General features: G+C 43.4%; 1 protein-coding gene across 2 annotated transcripts in view; it reads right to left on the bottom strand.

The window, feature by feature from the left end:
- The window catches only part of epha7 (eph receptor A7), a 94,754-nt gene that overhangs the window by 67,164 nt on the left and 4,651 nt on the right, over positions 1 to 22,939 (bottom strand). For both annotated transcript variants that reach the window (XM_062411225.1, XM_062411226.1), the window contains exon 4: positions 5,836 to 5,991. In XM_062411225.1, the coding sequence (XP_062267209.1) occupies positions 5,836 to 5,991 (156 nt within the window). The remainder of the gene's footprint in view (positions 1 to 5,835; positions 5,992 to 22,939) is intronic.

The raw sequence follows: 22,939 nt of genomic DNA, 5'->3' as shown, positions 1-22,939 counted from the left end.
AATGAACTCCGGAGAAAGTCCGCACAATGGTTTGCCTTTCACATACCAACAACGCATCAAGAGATTCTCCGTTCAGATGCATTCACCACAACACAGGGATTTCTGACAACAGCACTTGCGTTGACCCTTATTGCCAAACCCTTTGAATCTGGCTGTCTTTCTAGGTGGACATCTTCATCATATCTTCTATATGTATGGCCCCTCTTTTCTATTTTTGTTATTTTCAGTTGTTACCTGTAAGGAACGACATCAAGGCTAAAATCTCCTGCCATTTTCTGACTAAATCTCGCTGGGACATTATCTTGAGTTTATACCAGATGGCTGGCAGGAGTGTCAGGAGATTCGGTGCAAGTCTGAAAGCAGCTCAATACAAGTTCAGCCCCACCACTGATTTGCAGCAGCACAGTCACTGCATCCGGGGTTTAGCGCCACCCAAGATGATCGTGAATAGTTTATTCTCCTGTCACAGAATGACAATGGGTGTAGCCAGTCCATTCTCCAGGGCTGTAGAGATAGAAGACTTGCTGTTGGAGACTTGGTGAAGGCTATAATCATTAAATACACAAACGTCTTGGAGAGAGCTAAAGGGAATGGGAAAAAGTAGGTCTTCTACGCAGCCACAAGTGTGCCCACTTGTGAAAAGGTATACACTCTTTTCCCTTCAAACCATATGACACATCGTACAACCCAGTTTGTTTGAAGCACACCCAATCCTTCAGCTCTCTTTCCTCTTCTTCGTCTGCCTTGGCGTCTCTTTGTTTCTCCAAACAGCCTCTGTCTGAACTCAGGAATACGAAACTCTTCTGCCCCCAATTCACCTGCAGCACAGATTTCCGCCGTATCCTGAGCCCTCCACTGTCTGTCTGTCTGCTCATTCTTACAGCTCAAGGGCTTGTCGCTCTCCCTCTGCTTTTTTCCTACCCCCCCACCCCATTCCCCACTCTGTCTTATCTTTCGTGTTCGCTCCTCTCACCCCTCCTCCCAGTCAAGTTTCATTTCACGGATTAGCCAGCCAGCCCCCACAGCCTGAAACGTCTCAATCACTTGCTAGCTTCCTTCCAACACTGGCACTGTGACCAAGTATGAGTGACCATGTGTGTGTTGGTAGATTTGTTTATGTGCTGGTAAATTTGTTGATGTGCATACATATGGAATACGTACATGAACAGCTTATGGTTCGTGCCTCAGAATTTGTATGGTTCAGATTCAACTCTGAATCTGTGGAAAAGAACTTCCCTGTGTAAAAGGTTAAAAAAAAAAAAAAAAGCCCACAGGGTAACCACTACATCTAATAATCTACCATATAGGAAACATACCAGTCGTTTTTAGGTCATTATTCAAAGCCTATCTCTACTCTGTGCAGAGTTGTGAGACCTGACTAAATCCAAGCTTAGGAGAGAAGAATCCAGCGCTTATCGGCCTTGAGATGTGCTCAGGGCTGCCTTAACCCTCCACAGCCTATTAGCCGGCTGTGCTCTAATTGGGGGGGGGGGGGGGGGGGGAACGGTTGGAAGAAGGGCGGCCGGGGTGAGTGGTATTCAAATCGCCCATGAGGTAATCCTCACTCTACAAATGTGTGTTGTGGCCCGTGACCTAGCCTCTAATGATGTTGCTGCAGCAGAACCTGTGTGAGGCTGAAGAGGAGGGCTTGAAGAAGAGTTGTTTTTTTTTTTTGCTGAAGGGCTTCCGACTGCTGTTGTCATGATAACTAAAATTTCAGGACTACTTCAACACCATAGTGATTTCAATATTGGATATGCAACTCGCACAAAGATGAAATTCCATTTCAGCCTCACTCTCTGGAGGTTGTACGATGGAATGCAGACGAAAACAAAAAATGTAAGGAACTGTCACTAAGACTCTGTCCGAACAATACACACACGTTTGTGCACTTCAGCTGCATAAACTAAGAGCTCTGAGAATTCCCAGAGAAAATATATGCAAGAAACATGAGTTTTTCTTTTTTATGACATTTTTCATTTTATGAAAACACTGCAGAGCTACAAGCTGAGAGGGGCTCTCTTGCCATGCTGGGGAAACATTCAGCCAATGAGAGAACAATCACAGAATCTTTGCGAGTACGATGTCTCCATATACATTGTTAGTTGTCAGTTTTAATTGGGAGTTAACAAACAGCCTTTATGTTTGGATCAGCCTCATGGCCAATCTAGATTTAGTATCCAATGCATATCACATTCCATTATTAGAATGATTTCAATTAAAACATTCCCCAAAAAAGGTCCCCACAGCTAATTTTCTGCCCAAGGGTCACCTTGCTGGTAAATCCAAAACAAAAAGTTTCATACGCTTTTTTTGATAATGAACAAGTTTGGATATCTGTTGGCAACACTAGCCCCTACATTCTTCAGCCCTGTCGCAACCACTCCAGGCACGATGGGCCATCTGACAGATATCAACTTGTTGAGGTGGCACATTTTTTACAGCGGGGGGGGGGGGGGGGGGCGAGCACTTGCGCCTGCTGCTTTCAGCCCCCTGCTAGTTCCAGCACTGCTCCCAGCTGTTGCATGATTGATGTCCACTCCCCAGCTTGTCAACAGCTCAAGCCCTGTGCCTCGGCCCCGGTGAAAATGCGTCCAGCCAGCCGTTCCTGTATGTCTAATTTTCTCACAACTTTGCATATGAATGGCCTGGACAAATATTCGTCAGACAAAGCACTTCTCTTTTTTTCTTTCTCCGCCCCCTCTCGGCACATATCACTTGGGAAACAATGCATTTGAACTATGTTTTTGGAACTTCTTCCCTCATCTTTGTTCAGCGTGGATTTGGCTTTTCATGTCTCTACATTACATCTCATTTCCTCTCAAATCCACATTCTTAATCTCTGTGTGGCAGAGAGCCCTCTCACTGTCTTGCTAAGGCCTCCAATACCGTAGCTTTACAAACCCCTATTAAAAAAAAAATCTGTCAATCAAGCTATTTGTTCAGGCAGTGCAAATTCATTTTCAATTACTATTCTTTCCTGGTCTGGATAAGGCTTGAATAAGGAAATCACAGTGACTATTGGTCACACTGACTTAATCCAGCGATGAATGAGGAAATGCACGAACAGAGAGCTGTACAAAAATTGCACTTGGTGAATGAGGAGGATGGTGGAGCTATTCATAAGTTAAAAATACATATTTACATATAATGGTATGGGGTCATCAAGTGTAGACCCCGAGTTAATGAAAATGAATAATGGAAAGTGTGCATTAGCCAGCTTCAGTAATTACTGCACTACTTGGCCAAGGTGATTACCCAGAAGGGAACAGTCAGAGGACACTGAGAAGAAGTGGGAACTTTTTCCAGTTCTATCCACTGCCCTTGATTAGTGGGAGATGTTGGAGTGTAGTGTTAACATCCGATTAGGATGGCTGGAGAAGTGAGTAATGGACCTGTCTTTTACAACAAGATCTGTATGGTTGAATGGAGGTTTGTGGTCGTTTGCCGACCTTAGATTTGCTTAGCCGGAGTTATTTCCTTGTTTGTTTTAGACAACAACAGGAATGGATTCAAAACAGACAAATCTGAGCTAGGTAAAGAACTTTTACAGCTTCGAGTTGAGCTCAATAAATTTCTTTAGGTATTGTCAGATACTTCAGTTATGCTACAGGGCATTTCTTGAATGTTTGAAATGATCAAATTCAATCATGAGAGGGGATTGCGAGACAGGGCTTCATGGTAGCGTCACACCATATCTTATGTCCTAATGTACTTCCTATTTTCAACATGATTTTGTTCTATATTTTAACAGGATACCACTGGATTAGCATGGCAAGGGGGGGACAGAAGCTTTGGGCACCGGCTGACCTCCCTCCCCATCCCACTCTGTTCCATTCTCTGTCCCTTCAGAATTAACTATAACTTTCTTGGAGCTCTCTTCCCATTGAGAATAATCCAGGTGTTCCAAACCGCATCACTACAAACCTGGTAATTTCCTTATTGGTCAAATGTATCTGAGTCCGGGACAAAAAGGGAAATATCAAAAGAAAGTGCCTCAAACCTAATTGCTTATTCAATGTGAGGCCACAGTTTATTGTCCAGCTAGCTGCTCCTATTACTATTGTACAGGCTGCCACACTTTGCATGCTTTGATTTCACTGAATACCAGCATTTTATGTTGTATTTGTTTTGGTCAGTTTGGCACAATCCATACTCAGAACATAATTAGGATAAGTGTTCAGTATGTGATGAAACCCAGACAGTAAAATATGCAACTTTTTCTGTAGAGCGTGAATCCAGAAACAAAAAGGAAATGTCAGAGTCTCTGAACAGGTCACGAGCTGATGTCCTGAGAGCGAAGTTGTGGACAGACCCACAGAACATTACTTTCATATCTGTCGAACATGGAAGCGAGAAACAGCCGACTGAAAAGAATAAAAAAAATAGGCAGCTGATGTTTAGAAGATAGATAATGGTTGTGGGAAATCAGCTCATTAATAGTGAGAGGCAGATAACTTTCTTATCGGAGTTGCAATCTTTTTTTTTTCAGACAAACCTCTATCTCACCCTTTGTTAAAATTAATATATTTTTCCTATTAATAGGAACCTCCAGGCATATTTTTCTTCCACAAGAGTGGAATTAAAGAATCTTATGAAAAAGTTGAAACATTTGAGCTTTGCCAAATAATTCATGACCTATGCACACACACGCCTGGCAGCATAAACACACCTGTGCACTGAGCATGTGCCGTTATAATTGTAAAGGGCTGAAGAGCAGGCATAAACAGAGATGTCGCTCAACCCTTGATACCAATAAATGACAAACATTTTTTATACATGAAATTTACAACCTCAAATCCAAACTCAAATCCTTATAATCCTCGCCGATTCTCAGATTTATTGCACAGACGTCAAGCCCATGCAGTTCTATAAAATTATAATATTTGCATAATATCTCACCAGCACTTCTTGTATCTCTCACACACACCAACTAAGACATTAGAGCTTTTTACTTGGCCTACTTTGGGTGTTCAGGGGGGAGAAAAGCAGCACTGCTCAGGATGTGAACCAGGCGTGCTGATTTTCCTCCATGTGCATATGTTTTTTTTTTTTTTTTTTAATCAGCAGATAAAAATGCTACAAGATAAATGAACAGGATCCCAAAGGTTAATTTATCTGCCTTTCTTAATAGATATATATTAAAAAAAGGATGACAGGAGGTGTTTATCAGGCAGCCAGCAGGTTTATCCAGGGTTCTGACACATTATCAGAAGAACGAAGGCACACAGATAAGGTGCGGAGATTCTGTTTAGGTTTGCTGTCTACCACCAGATAAAGCAGGGAGCTTACATTGCCCTGCTGGGTTGTGCCCCACCCGTTGTACGTAGGCAATGGAACAAGAAAAAAAACAGAAGCACCTTGAAATGAATAAAAAATATATATGTGTTTGAGCTTGGATTTAGAAGCGAATGAGCACCAGCCTTCAGACTGTGTAAGTAAGCCATCGATGGCTGTCACAGAGCTGTTACACTGGCCAGGACAAATGAAGACACAGGGTGCTGCCTGGGCTGCCGCTGCTGACTGTAATTGCAATCTTTCAGACGGGAAATGGCAAATTGCTCCTCTCATCATTAGCAACCAGCTAAGGCAGAAAACAGACATCCAAGCCTGCAAACATAATTATAATGACATACTGGGAGGCAGACGAACTGCTATGGAACACATCTGGGGCTTTCATGAGGCCACTGCAGACTGACTAAGCAGGACTGGCCTGGGGGGGGGGACCAGGGTGTGTTTTTATTTTTTTCTTCCCTCGCATGTGTGACTGTTTAAATTTGGATCCCAGCAAGTGGTGTGCGCTGTGTTTACCTAGCAACGGCATGGCAGACTTACTTGTGCAGGCCACAGACGGAGGGTCAGAGAGTGCTCGGTAGTAACCGTCCTCGCAGTCGCAGCGCCAGGAGCCCTCGCGGTCGTTGAAGCTGTGCGCCGGACAGCGAGAGCACTGAAGGTCCTGGGAGGAAGACTTGTAGAAACCACGACCGCATGCTGTGGAAAGAAGAAAAGGGAAAAGAAAAGAAAAACATAAGAGTCGGGCCCCAGGAAGAAGAGGAGAACAAAAACAAAAACACGGTTATAAACCCTGTTTGCACAGAGCGGATAATGTGGGGATCTCATGCAACTTATCAGTGAACCACAAGATCTCTGCATAATGAAACTTCAGCTGCAGTGAAGTGTGAATTCCCTGCAAAAACTTTGATCTGAATAATTGTTACAGCCAAAATAATAATAAAACCATCTTCTTTTAAAGAAATTGTAATTAAACTCATGTTTAATCAATTTAGTGGCAGTCGAAATCTCCAGCAGGAGTCAGAGGGGCCGATACAGCTTATTTTCACCCACGGGCTATCCGATGTGTTATTACCCCCATGCTATGAACAATCATTTTCAAAAGAGACAACCAGCATCAAATTCAACAGGCACCTGCAATTCTTTTGTTGAGTAAACTCTGGTTCAAACAGGACTTTATCCACTGGTGATTTCAGCAGTTACAACCGATCACTGAGTGTGTCGGGGGGTGATATTAGTCTTGTGCAAACACATTTTGAAGAAGTCGTCGCTTTGCTCCTGAGTTCCCATCGCACGGAGGGCACGACAGCACAACACATTGTGTTTCACTTCATGAAGCAGCCGGTATTTGAATGAAGATGCCCCCTTATCAAAGCCGTGAAATGGCATCACGTTGAGGCGCTCACACAGGGATAAACTACTACCTCTCACTTTGAGCGGGGAAAATAACAAGGCTATTTTTATTCTGGTGAATTCTCAGGTCAGCAAATGGGCTCTGGCATGTTAAGAACAACAACTCACGTCTCTGAGAGGAAACATTCGTCTGCCGAGCCCACAGATAAGTGCACACAGCGAAGGCATGTGCATGGATCATTTCAGCATTTAACCTTTAACAAATAATTCATAGCAAACCAGAGACTTATACGACTGATCAAGAAAGACCGCGTTGCTATAAATTCACAATTACAATTACAAACCCAGCTAGTTAACACAATTGTCGTTTTTATGAAGTTACTATTGATTGTCAAGTCCCAAAAGAGCCACGTAAAGACAAAGACAGAACAACCTCAGTGTGAATCACATCTGTTTGTCGAGTTAATGATTAAATTCTAGCGAGGAGTTAAATGTCTGTTCTGGGTCTGTCTAGTTTAGCCTTGAAGTCAGTTAATTAGCACTGACCGGCTGTGTGTGCCGAGCAGAGCAGCGGCACCTCAGCAGAACAGCTGCAGAACTGCAATGATTTCTGAAACACTAAATAGCTCTTCATATAAACTGACACGTGCATTTTTCACGAGCCACTTGGGAAGAAGAGCGATGGTTTTCACACTGGGTTCCTGCCATTCCTGTTCTCCGCTCTGCTCTGCACTTTTTTTTGCCTGAGGTAATTTGACCACCATCTCTTGTGACAGGTCAGGAATGAAAAGCACAGATTTTCTCATTTTAACACTTCCAGGGCAGCCTGATGAGGAAGCTGAGGATCAGGGTATCCCCGTCTCAGCTACAAGAAAGCCCTGTCACTCTGCATTTAAAACCTAGCAGCAACATTTTCTTATTCCCAAGAGGAAAAAAGTTGAAAAACAAGATTTTATCTCTAATCTTTCTTTGCCTTTTTGAGCTAGTAATTGAAAACAGAGCCGTGAGGGGGCTGCGAGAGGCGCTCACGAACGCTGGCCAGGCGAGGCACTCGTTCTACAAGTGCATACTCGATATATATTTAGCTCCTATGGACTATGTGCAATTCCGATGAGTGATAATGTTGGACAAACAGTGAAGAAAACCATGTCCATTCCCAGTATGTGATACTTGAGTAAGCGCTCCCCCCATGGATGTTTATAATGACACTGCAGGGCTATCTCCAGCAGGTTAAAGATTGGCTAGATCCCATTTAAGAAACTGCTTTCTCCCACCATGGCGTGCTGTTTAAACATTCTGATAAGCCAGCCAGTCTGTTTGCCTTTGGGTTTCTCAGAGCTCATCTGCTGGGTGGCCAGTGTGCGGAGGGGGACAGCCTGGCAGGGACCTGAGCTATCTTCACCGCATCCTCCACTCCACAAAACCAGAGGATCCACAGTGAAGATTAGGACAAGCAAAAAGCCTGGGAGGGCCACGGCCTTGTAAGGATTTTTATCGGTTGAGGTTGCTTTTTCTCCCTCGGCCACACAAGGGCCATTTAAAAACTCAAAACATCAATTCAAAACGATGACAAAAGACTTAGTTTGGTGAACTGAGATCAAGAAATGTATTGCTTTTACCATCATTGTTGTCATTGCGGTCAGCCTCTACCGGTTAGAATTCCTTTAATGTTCTGTATCGCTCAGGAGACAAATTATGCTCAGAGGTCTCCTCCTCTCAAAAGCAATGGATTCAATCTGGTAAAATCACTCGATGAGCTTCATGTAAAAAATCTGTGTTACTTGTTTGAAGGCCATCTGGGAAGAGCTGAAAACCGAGTTGGTGCTCAGCTTGTTTATCTTATTTCTTAAATTCAAAAGTCCAAAGACTTGAATCTTTTATCATACAGTGAAAAACCACAACGATCTAAAATGTGTGTAATAAAAATGCAACTTAAAACTGGATAAAAAGTCCATTCAAACTTTTCTGGCAGACGAAGACAACACTGACAATATGAAGCCACTGAAATAAAACTAACTGTTACTTTGATTAAATTACAGATTTCTCTTGGTTTGGAAACTGCTATAAACATGTTGGATGATGTAACTGCACAACTCTCCAAACCAGGTAAAAACAGGTCTAGTGCTTTTTTGAAATTGCAATACGGAAAAGTGACATATACTATATAGCTAATACTGATTCCAATACCATCCCAATGTACTGATCCAGCACCTGTGAATTTTTTTTTTTGCTCATGCTGTGGATGTCAAGAATTTTATCATAAATAAGATGAAACGTGTGACTGCCTGTAATTTTTGCTCAAATGGACTGACACCATGATGCCACAGTCACCAATCTGGCTAATTACTTTGGTAATTTCAGTGTTACCATAATCCATGATGACCAAAAGGCCCCCGTTCTAATAAACTGCCCTTATCCTTCATGTTCACAGGCAAAGCGCAGTTCATTTTTCAGTTACAGCTCATGTTTTTATCAGTGCGCCCGACTGCCATTGGCACCCGGAAATGTTTACAGAAGCAACAAGGCGGCAAATGAGGCCTCAAAACTGGAATGCCTGTATGACATGGGCACTTCAGTGTTTCTGCAGCTCTCCCCACCACTGGCAGAGCAGTGAGTGACAAGTACAAACACAGCCTTCTATACTCGGGCCCCGGCATTCCTGTCCCAGCGACTGCACATTGACTCGCTGCTGGCGAGTTCCCGTCCCTGGCACCAGATGCCAAAGACACGCTCTCAGTCTGAGACACTGAGATGGGAACGATGGTGAGTGAGAGGCTCTTTGTCGCCCGTCCCTGCAGCAACACTTCCCATCTGAGTGGAAATATCTGCAGAGCAATTACACAGAGTCCGTTTATCCAGTGGCCTTTTAACTGACAACATGACTGACACCTCACTGGAAAACACTGACACACAAGCATGTTGGAACATTGCACAAAAACCTAAGACTCCTACTTTGACAAGGGAACTAACAATCCATTGTGTTATTGCATTTGAAAGGATGAAGCATTCAAGTGTGACCCCTTAAAAAAAAGGGCTTGTTTATGTATGTCTGGTCTTCTTCAGGCACAGATAACGAGCAACTAATGGCTTGTGCTTGTTGACACGGACCAGTTAACAAAGCTCTGTCACAGATACACCAACCGTCGTGTTTACGACACTGAGAAATTAGTCCTTTGAGAAGTGGGTTGAGGTTAAGCAGAGACAAAAGAGAGAAGTCTTATATTTCAGCCAGTTCTTCGCAAAGGCTACAGAACCAGCATCTGTAATTTCCCTTCCAGTGGTCAAACACCTTCAAGGGGGGTTCGACTCGCATTCAGCAATTTTATACAGAGGGAGGAAGAGGAGCCTGGGAAAGCAGACGACCTCAGAGTAGTGGAATACAGATAATCAAACTGTGACTGTCGTTTCTCAATCACAGCACCCACACTGGCCCGGAGAGTAAAACAAAGTCTCCTTATCTTATGCAGACACACATGCACACACACAGCAAAAAGGGGGTGAAACGGATTTCTGTATTTTTGTAACATCTTGGTTTATTTCATTTTCCTCCGAGCTGAGCTTCTTAACATTCTTGAATTACATCCAATTTCTCTCACGCTTTGGCAGTGTGATGACACTGTGGGTGAGGGACAGCCAGGGAGGGGAGGGAAGCAATGACTCCTTGTGCGACAGCCTGACATATCCCATCCTGGCCAAAATAGAAAATAATTATTTTCCCTGGTTGAGGCTGACGCCGTGGCACTTCTTTTTTTTCCCTCAGTTAATCTTGTGCCCTAGGATTCCAAATTTGCCCTTTGTGTAGTGTTCCAGTTTTTCTATGTATATGCTGGGGTTGGTTATTCAAGAAAAGAGTCAACCGAAAGTCGGTCCATGGCATCAAGAATCAAATCTGTAAAGTAGTGAATATGACGTGGAATGCCTATTGCACCTTTGTAGAAGCACAGATGAGTATATTTTGAGTTTTTAAAGTATCAAAAACACTGAGAACGAAACTTCCTTGATAACCATTCTCAAATCGAATCAGAGTTACTTTCTTCATGTGGACTGAGCTTCATCTTAATCCTGTGCCTTTGCTGAAGGATTCAATTTCATAAGTGTCTTTTGTTTTTTTTCAATGCTTTTTCTATTTTTATTCACCGGGACTGGTTGGTTCACCTTGAAAAATGTTCGGTTTCAATAGGATCAACTTTCAAGATCCATCTATCGAAGCTGACCGAGAACACTGGGTCAGGATCTGACTGCGACTCTGACCAATCTCATGTCGTGCTTTATGCTACATCGGTTGTATGAACCCATGGATGTACCCTCATGGATGGCCACATGTGACAACATTTTCTCTTGCGCCAATGAAGATTTACGAAGTATTTGAAAAAGGTTCAAGCTATAATTAGATGTTGGTTCATAAACTTCTAAATTGATGCACCTGAGATGCATGCTGAGGAAGCATTTAGTGGTCTGGGATGCTGGAAGACTGCCGACTCATCTGAGGTCCTCTGACCCGTTTACAGTTTCACAACAAACAGAAAATATTTGTACACGTCTCAATGTTTCACATACATTGATTTATTCGTGGCCACTTCCACACTATCAGCGCTGACCTCCAAATATTGATTTTGGAATTTGTTTTGTTTCTTGAGATGAGTTCATCACAGAGCTGTGTGCAGCCCCCTGTTATCTCTCACTCTCTCATACTAACACATTGACACATCACTGACACCCTTCTGTCATAGTCAGACCGACTACAACACCAAAATATGTAGCTACATGTTTATTTGCATATAAAGCGAGGAAGTGAGATCCAATCACAAGTGGCCAATGGAGACACATGCGGAGACGCATTCCAATGTTGAGTGTGAACTGACTCAGAGCTGTCCACTTGTGATCGGATCCCTCGGCTCACATGTTGACACCAGGAGTGCCAGTCCCTTCTAAATACTTGTTGATGATGATAACCTGTCGAGGTAAAACTGGAGACCTTGTGTCCTTGTATGCTTGTGACCCACGAATCCCATCAAGGCTAAAATCCTTACTGGCTTGTCGGAGCTGAGCAACTGGGATATTGAGTTTCTGCCCAACATCATCTCTTAAAGACCCTTGAGGCAATGCTTATCTAGAATCTAAGGTTCGAGCTTCAGTTATCAGAAAGAAAGGTAACAGGTAAAGTGTTGTTTTCATAAAACCCTGTCAAAAAGCTTCTGATGATTACTGTCTTTGAAACCTGGACACTGGGTGTCCTTGCCTGCTTACAACCTACAAATCCAATTAAGGTTGCAATCCCTGTTACAGCTCAGCGTGGAGGGGACTGCAGAGGTGTGGACTCGAGTCACATGACTTGGACTCGAGTCAGACTCGAGTCATGAATTTTATGACTTCAGACTCGACAAACTGTAAAGAGACTTGTAACTCGACTTGGACTTCAACATCAATGACTCGTGACTTCACTTGGACTTGAGCCGTTTGACTTGATAAGACTTGCTCTTTTCCCCAAAACACAAAGATTCAAAAGTATGTTATTAAGGAGCGCTCTGTATCTCTCATCGTGTTTGTGTGCGTCTGTGTGTGTGTGTGCAGCGCCGCCGCTCCCAAAACGCCCACTACGCGCTGTGCGTTGGGCACCAAGTCCTGAGGGGGCACCAAAAAAAAAGCAACTGAAAAATCATCATAGTTATAATAATTTTGTAGCCGAGCGTTTGGTTGTACCATAAGTCCGGCTTCAGCCGACAAAGGACATGAGAGCAGGTCATGCGCTCGGGACAGCACACCCGTTTATTCTCCGTTCATTTTACAACTTCACTCATCACAGCACCCACTTCCTTTAAAACCCCCTTTCAAAATAAGAGTCACTACCAACAACCCACTTAAAACCGGAAATACAAATCAACCCTCAACCATAACGTCATTAAATAAATTAGTTTACAATTATAATGCCGCTTTTATTTCAGTATAGAAATATTAGGTACCTTTTAGACATGTATATCACAAAAAAGGCAGAACAAGAGATAGATTAAATAACTCAAAAAAAGTTAAAGAAGATTGACCATTCTTGTTGGTAGTTATTGATGATTATTTAACGTAATCATAGAGGAGTTATGCTTAGGGCACCAAAATGGCTCGCAGCAGCAATTGGTGGAATCATACTACGTCCCCATCGTGCACAAATGACTGACAGACTTTTGGCCAATGTGGTCTTTTGCAAATGCAATGCAGCATAGGGACATATAAAAAGCACAACCCTGTTCATTGTTATGTTCAAGTATTTGTTATGTTTCTCACATGTACACACACACACAGACAATATGACGTGAGATAAACACAGGACAGGACAATGTTGTTAGCACTTTTGTACAAATAATTACAGTTGCACTTGTTTTTTCAAATGTGTTCATTCTATAGGAGTGGTTTAAAATGAAGAATATTCTTGCAAAATATGAGTTAAATGTTAAAAATGACTGGTTAATAGTGCAATAGGGAAGTGCAATGTTGGCACAATTTTTTTTCTGTAATTTCAATTTTGCACTTGTTTTAATAAATAAATACAGATTTTAAAAGCATACATGATCTGTGTAAATATATTATTACTCAGTGATCAAAAGGACTCGAAAAGACTCGAAACTCAAACTGCAGGACTTGGACTTGACTTGAGACTTGTCAGTCTTGACTTTGGACTTGACTCGGGACTTGCCTGTCTTGACTTGGGACTTGACTCGGGACTTGAGGGCAAAGACTTGAGACTTACTTGGGACTTGCAAAAAAATGACTTGGTCCCACCTCTGGGGGACTGGCTTGTCCAAGTAGGGCAGCTTTGATATTGAGTTTCTCCCCATCTGTCTCAATATTGCCGCAGACGGGAGGGTCAATGTGGGCTGCAGTGAGGGAATGTGGGAGATTCGCTTCGTTTTTCGCAGACTGCCAGAGCCACAGTGATACTGACTAGTGTGGGCCTTTCTGTCTCAACAGTCCTAGCATGATGAGTCCTGTCAGGGCCAGCCACCCCCCCACTGCCCTCCCGTCCGGCCTGATTATGTGTTAAATCCGCCCATGTGTCGGGATGGATGTGGAAAGAATGCGCGCTGAAGGGAGCCGAGCTGCGGCTGCGGAAACCCGGAGAGAGCAGCCTAGAGATAGCACCCCATTAGAGTGATAAAAGAGGCAGAGGGAGGAGAGCAGCCGACAGGACCAACATGCAGGCCCAGTCGCTGATGAATGCCAGGTGGAACGGGTCAAGCGTGATAAAGGAAACAGTTTATTTCTTATTTCCCCAAAAACACCATTGCTTTCCGCAAAACACGTCTTTGTATGTATCAAGTCTAAAAAATGGTCTTGTACCATGAAGAGCCATTGGTCTGTTGGTTTTTAATATGTTTCCTCCATGTCTCTTTCCTCTGAGGCTGTCTGACACTGACAACCAGTGCAGAACTCTCCTCCTAAGGCTTTGTATTGTTTGAAATGTTTCTATATCAATTTATTTTCAGTTTACAAGGATCAATTACAGAGTTTTGGCAAGTGGCACCTTTTTGCAATATAGATCTCTGCTCCGCAAACACACTCTATGTTTGTAGCTGAACAATTGCCAGTTGCTGGGATCAAGACGATTGATGAACCTTGACTTCAGAATGTTATAATATAGATTTTTTTTTTCTTTCATTTAACAAAAGAAGCCACACTTTTCCGATGCAGAGCTGGATTACCAACCATGCAGAGGGGACAAGTGCCCCAGGCCCTCAAAACTCCAGGGGCCCTGAAAGCCTTCATGTGTGTCAGCTCGATGTGCTAATTTGAGAATATGGACCATAAAGGGGCCTCAAAGTGGGTCTTCTTTGTTGAAGCCTGACATGAAAAGTGTCAAAAAGTTCTCCTGCATTAAAGCTGCAGTGGCCAGGTAGTATTCCAGCCCAGCGGGTGGGCAGAGAGTTCTCCTTGTCATAAACCAGGGTCAAATCTTAAAATTGTCTAAACACAACCAGTTTGGAATATAAATGTGCTTTAATAATACTGTGTGTAAAATTTGAAATTATTGAACCTCGTGAAAAACAATGTGATGACAGGAAACATAATTAAGAATCAATAGAGCAGAGGAAACATCTTCGTTGTAACCAAAATACAGTAAATATCCCTGCTATGCAGTGCTGGCTAAGAGAAAAAAAAGACATTTTCTCTTTTAAACGTGCCTGCTCACTTCTATTACTCTGAAATCCCACGTTAATACTGCAATAAACATTCTCTGACTGCTATTTCAAGATGCCCTGTGTCTCGCTGGATGTTCAGAAAACCATGAAATACTATTTAAAAACCCAGCTCCTGTGTTGTGTTTCTCAGTTTTACTTTCAGGGCATACGATTGGGACCATGGCCGTGTGTTACGATTATAGAGAAGGATGTCAATAGCTCACACAGAGCTTAGTTCTTATGCATTAATGTAGCCGCAGGCCCGTGTGTGTTGCTTTTATTAGATGTGACTTATGGTCTTTGCCTCAATAAATAGGGCCTGGTGTGGACATTCATCAGGCTGTGTTTACTGGCATTTTATGCACGCTGAACTATGGCTGCATCGCTTTTTACGGACTAGAGCCTGTGGTGTTTTCCCCAGCAATGTAAGAGGCAGTACATCTTGTGAGTAATTTCCGAGCAACGCAGGCCGGCAGACCTGGGAACATTTCTAGCTGAGTATATTTCTTCTGCTTGAAAAGCCAAAGGACAGCTCAACTGATCTCATCTTGCTGGTGATGTGTGGACTCTTCTAGCTTGCAAAGGGTTTTAAAGAAATCCACCTTGAATTTATTTCTTAACCCTACTGCAGTGCTGGCTTAACATTTGACTTCTAGCGTTGCGTTCATCCAAAGGGTATTCAGGGTATACTAATAGCGTGCTGAAAAATTCATCTTGTTCTGTATACTTTTAATTCTTCACATTCCAACATGTTTTGTTTTCCGCCTGATCACTGGCGTAATGAAGGTAGCAGCAGGTGTTTTCTTCCACTTCTTGCTCTGAGCACATTGCAGTAATCGATTTTTTTCTCCTTTGTAAAAATAGAGAAGCTGAGTTTTTGCCTGCAGACATGTTTATCTTCCACTTATGAGAAGAGCCGGTGCCTACCTCGCTCTGGGATACAGTGGCAGTGCACACAAAGAAAAGAAAAAAAAAGAACTGAGGTGGTGCGGAAAATCTGTTCACAGGACGGAGATAGAGTTTCTCAATCCTAAACTTTTGCAACGCCAACACCTCCAGCGGGGCTTAGAGAGGAAAGCAGGCTCGGACATGGTTACAATGAGGCTAAAAACAAGAGCCACTGAAACATAAGTTTGACCGGTTCAGAATCTGATGTCATATTGTGCTAGATCCTCCCTCCACCCCCACATATTTGGAATGACTGTCTGGCTGCTGCTGCTGCTGCTGCACTCTACACATGCAGACAATCAACCCATTCAGCTGAGGTACCTGTGCTTAGCAGGAGATAAGTAGCTTTCCACAAGAAACAAAGAGAAGATTAGCATTCCCTTACACCCTGTTGGAGGGCATGCAGCTCTGCCCTCTGAGCAGGGAGAACCTCAAGGAAATGCCTGCTTGGCAGTACACAGCAAAGATCAAAGCCCCACACTGATTAAGTTATACTCGAGTTGAGGCTAATGCTCCTGCTGCGGTGCTAAGAGCACTGCTGCAGCCAGTCCAGTCAGTTTACCCTGTAAGTGGGACAGTTTGGAATTAAACAGCAAACCAGCGATCAGCTCAAGCTCAAGATTACTGTCACATGCACTAATGATTTGCAGGCTTTTTGTTTCTGATCACCCTCTTTATGAAACGAGTAAGTGTTAATGAGCACAGTCACTTTGAAGGGGTCAGTTCACCACATTTCTGCCTCTAACCCGATACAATGAAGGAATAGCTGAATGCTTGTGAACTAGCTGTCGACTCTGGTTCTTCTGTGGATTTCTCAGAATAGTCAGATCAGTGTTTAAGGAAAGAGAAAAAAATATAACAACATTTGAACGTCCTCTTTTAATTTGAGCGCAAAAGATATTTATTCAGGGAGGCCGAAATCTTCAGTAGTAAAAAAACCAAACACTATCTGCATGGGGTTAATAACATATGTGATTGAGTGGACCGACCCTATAAACAATATGGCTTGAGATTAACAGACCCTATCTAAGACCAAAACCACAGGCTATCCTCCTCATACACCTTCTTGCTTTTGTCACTACTCACAGGAGAAACAACTGTGTACTAACGATGCCCCACAAATGCACTATGTATTGCTGTATGAGCAATGCTTGCTAAAAACTGCTGTGTGCTGCTTTTTTGGGGGGAAATTTATGAGCCCCTATTTAAGATTTAAAAAATATATTTAGGACTCACCTTAAATGATTTATTTGCATCTTAGTAGGAACGAATAAGCTTCGGGCTGAGCGACACAGAAATAGTAGTGAGTTCAAAGTATTAAAGACAGACTAAAGTTGGTATTGTTTTTGTATGAAATTTGTTGATGGGAAAAATATGCAGTATAATCCTGCAAACTTTACTACTTAGGACCATCAAACAAATCCATCTAATAAGGTTATGAGTGAAATATAGAGCAGGAGGTAACAGGATCACACAGAAGACAACTGCTTCAGGTGCATTGGAGTCGCCGCTGACAGCGATACAAATTGCAAAAAACAAACGCGAACACCTGTTCTCGCTTTTTGCTCTCCTGCTGATTTACTGCGTGGATCTGGAGGTGGAAAATGAAGGGCATTTTAAGATTAAACTCATTACATCAGAGAATTTACGCCCTCTCACTCCGCCTGAGCTGTATCTTAAGTCTGTGCACTAAGAGGCCTCTGCTTCTTATCATGCAGAGTGAGCATTCTGAAATGGATTCTCTCTGACAAGGAAAATGTCCCTGCCTAATCGTCTTTTGTTTAGGTTATTTAACTCACATGGAAACAGGAGAGATGGCCCTTAAGGCCAGCCAGGCAGCAACCTTCCTTTAATGGATGAGGTGGTCAGCTCTGAAAGGGAGCGGTGCTAAAAGACGATGCAGATGAAGCAAGGGGTCTACATTCTGGGGATGAAAGCACAGGGTCCAAAGGTCTGATCGATCCAAAGCCCCCTGCTGCCAAAGCAAAATCGGCACTGAAAATGTCCCCAGTCAGCAATTGAGCATTATCTCCAAATTGTGCCAACTCCTACCAAACCCTCCTGACCCAGCCCCCGCCCATTTAAATCCACACACAGCCTCTCCAGTTGCAGAGCTGTGACAGAAATATAGAACAATGTCGAACCAGCCACACATTTTAAGTTATACTTCCCTTTGCACCGGATTTAAGTGGTGGAGAGAAAAAAGTTATGTAACAAGTTATTGATTTTCCTCTTAAAGGAGGATTGAATTACAGAACCAATGGTCTGGGGCCTCCCAGATGAGCAGCTCCACTGACAACAGGGCTCTCCCTGCTGCCTCTTTAGGTGGCGAGACCCTGGGCCCCCACTCACATATCACTTTTGCCCTCCTGCCACAGGGACACCACACAGAAAACCGCAGGCATTGTCTTCTGTTGTGACGTCGAGTTCGCCTGTCTGATCATATCCCTCTCAAGCAGTCAGCTGGCACACAATTACACAAAAAGACATCTGTGCCACAGTTTGGGTAGTTAAAAAGGGCAAAAGCTTAGAAATGCAAGAGATGTGGACGAAGGGATCGATGGAGATGTCTGAACCTGTTAGTGCAAGTGGGGACGAGGGCCGCTGCACTATGGGGAGAGCTCCTTTGTCATGCAGAGAGAGAGGGGGGGCAGAGAGGTGACTCCACCGGCGATCAAGGGTCAACTGCTGCAATCATCCATCTTCCGTCTTGACAGTGTCCTGTCAGCCGGGGTGCTCACGTTACTAAACACAAGAGGCAGGCCTCCATTGTGGCGCTTCACTGGTCTGCAGCCATGTGTAAATGAAGTTAATATTCACTGACCTCTAATGTGGACATTGATGTCACCTTGGAAATAACACTATCTGACACAAAGTCACAAAGGTCTCCCTTTTAGGGGCTTAACAAAATCCTGTACCAGTACAACTCACTATATGGCTTTGTTTGTGTGGGACTGAGGGGTGCTTACTTGGATTCTGCCTTTTCATATGATGCAGCGTAGGGTCTCAAATTTGGACTGGCAGGTCCGATTCCAAGACCTTCACAATGATCTGTGCACTGTGGTGAAGCAGCATTAAATAGCTGCTTGGTGCAATGTGCATCCAAAATCACAGCTTTTCTTCCATTTGTCAAAACATTGTCCTGGACTCAACATATTTACTGATATCAGTGTCTCCAATTTGGATAGCTGTTAATACCTCTGTTCAGAAACCATAACCTTTCTGCTTAGAATCAAAACAAATCCAGTTTACTTTTGTCTGAACTTCCATAGTGTCAGCAGGTTTAAGGCTTAAAAAGTCCTATCAACATGTTCTTCCCTCACTCTCCTCTGTCCTTTCATAGACAGATGTCGGTCCTACAATGCAAAAATGTATGTTATTGTATTAGATTTGATTTCTTCTTCTAAATGTATTGTAGCACTGGCATGCCAACTGCTGTTGTGTCTGAGTCTGCTAAAAGACCACAGAAAAAGCAGATTATGGCATGCCTGGTAAAGACAAGTTGTGATTATACCATGAATGAAGTCTGCCTGTAAATAGAGTAAAGGAAATGAGCAAAAAACAAACCAACGTGGAAGAGTTAAGAGTAAAGAAACACAAGGGTGCTTGTATTTGGAAATTCCAAAAGGATGTTTTTTTGGTAACGATGTTCCCAGTGGAATTTTCTGAACAAGGCTTGTGCGCTTACAACAGTTGGATTCTAGCTTTTCCCTCACCTGCTTGATATTCATGTATGCATGAGTCAGTAGCTGAAGCCTATTAGCAGAGGGGAAAGACAAACCCCATTACCAGTGACCAGGCCCCTTCAGCCTCCAGTCCTTCTCTAAGTTTGAGCCCTCTGTGCTTAGAAGATGGTTTTAGATCCATCTTTACCTCAGTGTGACATCTACAGATGCAGAAAACCAGCCGGAGCAAATAATTAGCCATGACAGCTCTTTTGTTTCCTTGCCTTTGCTTCACCATGTGAATAAGGGCAGTTCATATGTGTATAACTTTATGAAAAATATTCACCTAACCAAATGGCTTTGTGAATAAGCCTCCCAGTGAATGTCTTCCTTAGGCAAAATGAGCCATTTGTACTTAATTTGACGTGTTGACAGGGCAGCTGGATCCTGCAGAAAGCGCTGCTGGCACCAGTTCAACTGAGCGTATCCCGGGAAACAACTTCTTGCTTTTTACCTCTTATTTTGGACGTGTATATTTAAATCGGGTCATTGGATTTGGAAGTAAAATAAATGTACATCCTCACAGCTTGCCAAATCACGATTTCAAACATTGTGCCTTTCTCTTCATCCTCGGAAAGGAGCAGCTGTGGTTGAGTCTCCACTAATGAGAGGGAACCAGATAGAGCAAAGGATCCGCACAGTAATACAGTAATAATCATCTGATCTCAGTGGTACTTCCATTGAAATGTAACACCCTTCTGACTGGCCCCTTTTTTTGTAATTTCAACAGCAATTGTTCTCTCCAGCAGAAACCTACCAATGCAATCATTATTACTAGTTGTAGTCGTAGTGTTATCATTATTATTTCGTCAGTCTTTTGGGGGGCAGAGCTGATACTAAAACTGCTTCAATGCAGGAAATCACTACAAAAGGTGAAAGGAGGAAGTAAAGAGATAAGGTCAATTGTAAAATGCAGAAATATAATGAACATCGAAATTAAACAAAAAAAGTAGGAACCCTATCATTTGAGACAGTTATACCATGTTCAAATATACACCTATATTTAGTTGAGCTAATTATTCATTCAGGAATTATTATGTAATTGTGAAATAAGGATATAAACAGGTAGTGCAAAGTTTGGTTTTGTTCTCGGTTTGCTGTGATAATATATGTAATATCTGCAGGGTTTGGACTAGTGGTTGTGCAAAACAAGACATCTGAAGATGTTATCTCAGACTCTGAGGTGCCCACGGCGATGTTATCAAATATGAAATGTGTTTTGTCTGGCCAACCGTCCAAAAGCCCAAGATATTCTAGCTCCAATAAAACAAGAGAGCAGAGCAGTAAATCCTAGTGTTGAGACACAGGAACCTGTGAGTGTCTGGCATTTTACTTAGACGAATGACTTAAACGATCAATCCATTAATCATCTTTGCACTAAGCATTTCAGTCCCTCCAAATCTCATGTCTCAAGTCCTCCCCTGAGCGATCAATTTCAGGACCCTGTCAGCTGCATTGGTAGCAACATCCTGAGCAGAGAATGGCCCATCTTTGAGCCTGACTGCTACCTGCCAGGCCAAGACAACAAGGAGGAAAAGCCATGGGCTGTGGAAGAATGCTACCATTCACAGGAAGCAGACACAGGCAGTGACGGGAATAGCTCCCATTGATCAACACATTATTTCAGTCTTGACTGATTTAAGTCCGTTTGGGAGTCCTGTGGATACTGTGCACACCTGTCATTTGCATAATTGAGCGCTGGAGCTGTTGTAAAAGACAGCATTTGGTGTATTAAATTCACACCTTATCAATCAGGGGAGCGTCAAGCTGTATGAGGACCTCCTGACTCCTGGCGTCCTGGCTTCATTTGAAATGCTAAATACAGCTTTCTGTCTCCAGCCGCCCCTGGGCCGGGTAACTGCCTGGTGGCTTCCAAACACGTCAGGTGCCACAGGCAGACCCTTACTGCCCAGCCCCTTCCCTGGGGGGGGGACTCGATCATCAATCAGTCTCCAACTAACTTCTGTCCAGCTGCCTGACAGCCAAGATGGATGGTGCCAGCTTCTACAGGATGCTGTATCCTCTCATTCATTTTCTTGTTAGCATGCACTGATAGCCGCACGGTTTGGCCTGTTTTATCGGTTTTCCAGCCCGGATACAGGCCTCTCCCTTATTGGGGCGAGGGTCAATAGTTAATCATGTCACAGGCACTGGTTATTTAGCACCCCAATGATCTGATGTGTCAAAAATCGGACAACATACATTCCCGGGATTGAGCGGCACAAAGAGACCAGTGTCCTCCCACAAGGGCCCTCTCTCTGTCTTAACGACTCTGTGGCTCCATTGCAACCAGTGGCCAGTGCTAAACAGGACCAGCGAATGAATGGGCACTATTTTCACAACACGCACTTCTTCGCAAAATGAAGCCGGCGCAGAATGCGGGGACACTTCAACTGGCCTTTTTCAGCACCCATCGCGCTGAGGCCCGCCGAAAACAGCAGGCCGAGAGGATGAGTGACATTTACTGCCACAGATTGCAACACAAAGGGTTAAAGAGGGACAGGGGGAGTGAGGGGCGTAGGGGTGAAAGACAAGGGGTCCCTCTTCGCTGACGGTGATGAATGAGTGGATCACAACACATTTCAGAAGAGGCTTTTGCATCCCCAGAGGCAGCTCCTCAAATGTCATGACCGACAGCTCTACATGCTTACTCCACCTGCACCCGCCCTCGGAATATTTCACCCGGTGACCATTTTAATAACCACAGCAAACTACCCTTAACAAATTACGGGGTGGTTAAGGACTGTCATGTGGAGTCGTTTATCAAATCTGCTGAATTCTGAATCCTGCCTCCAACGTGATGGGGAGGACACACCAACAGAAAATTTGTTTGAAAAGTTAAACGAACATGGTGCTAATCCCTAAAAGCCGCAGTACTATATGCCTCAAACAAAGTGCCTGTCGGATCCTCCAACAGGATCTAAAACCCTCAATCCAGCGTCGGAATCAGTGGGACAATATTTGCAACTTCCTGAAACCAACAATCCTCAAGCATGTCCATTTCACGCAGCCGTTGGCCAGGTGGCCGGGTGTGAAAAATCTGCCGGGATTTTTCATTCTTTTTTTTTCATTTGTCACCAAACTAAATCTCTTTCCTTTTTTGTGTACAACCAAGTGCAACCCCACAAATGCTTTTGAAAAGTGTTTATCATTATTCTTCCCAGTTTTAACATTCCGAATAAGTATAAATATCCTTGCCTTTAGACATGTTGGACGACACTTTGTACAGCCTCGTTTGTTAGAAGTACGCGGAACCCTCTACAGTGTACCATGACATACCGTTAGACAAAATCCCCTTAGCTGAACGATGATGTCCTTTACAGCACTGAGACAAGTCGGCCCATTGTCCAAAAGCCGGGATCCCCCATTTTGAATGGTCACAGCCACTTGGACTTATTGCTCTGCTGTTCAGCTGGTAGATATAGTCTGAATAGCTATTAGATTGTTCTGGGAGAA

Source organism: Platichthys flesus, chromosome 18 (assembly GCF_949316205.1).
Source record: "Platichthys flesus chromosome 18, fPlaFle2.1, whole genome shotgun sequence".
Taxonomy (NCBI): Eukaryota; Metazoa; Chordata; class Actinopteri; order Pleuronectiformes; family Pleuronectidae; genus Platichthys; species Platichthys flesus.
Note: the sequence above shows the minus strand (reverse complement) of the source record. Positions and strands in the feature narration are given on the sequence as shown.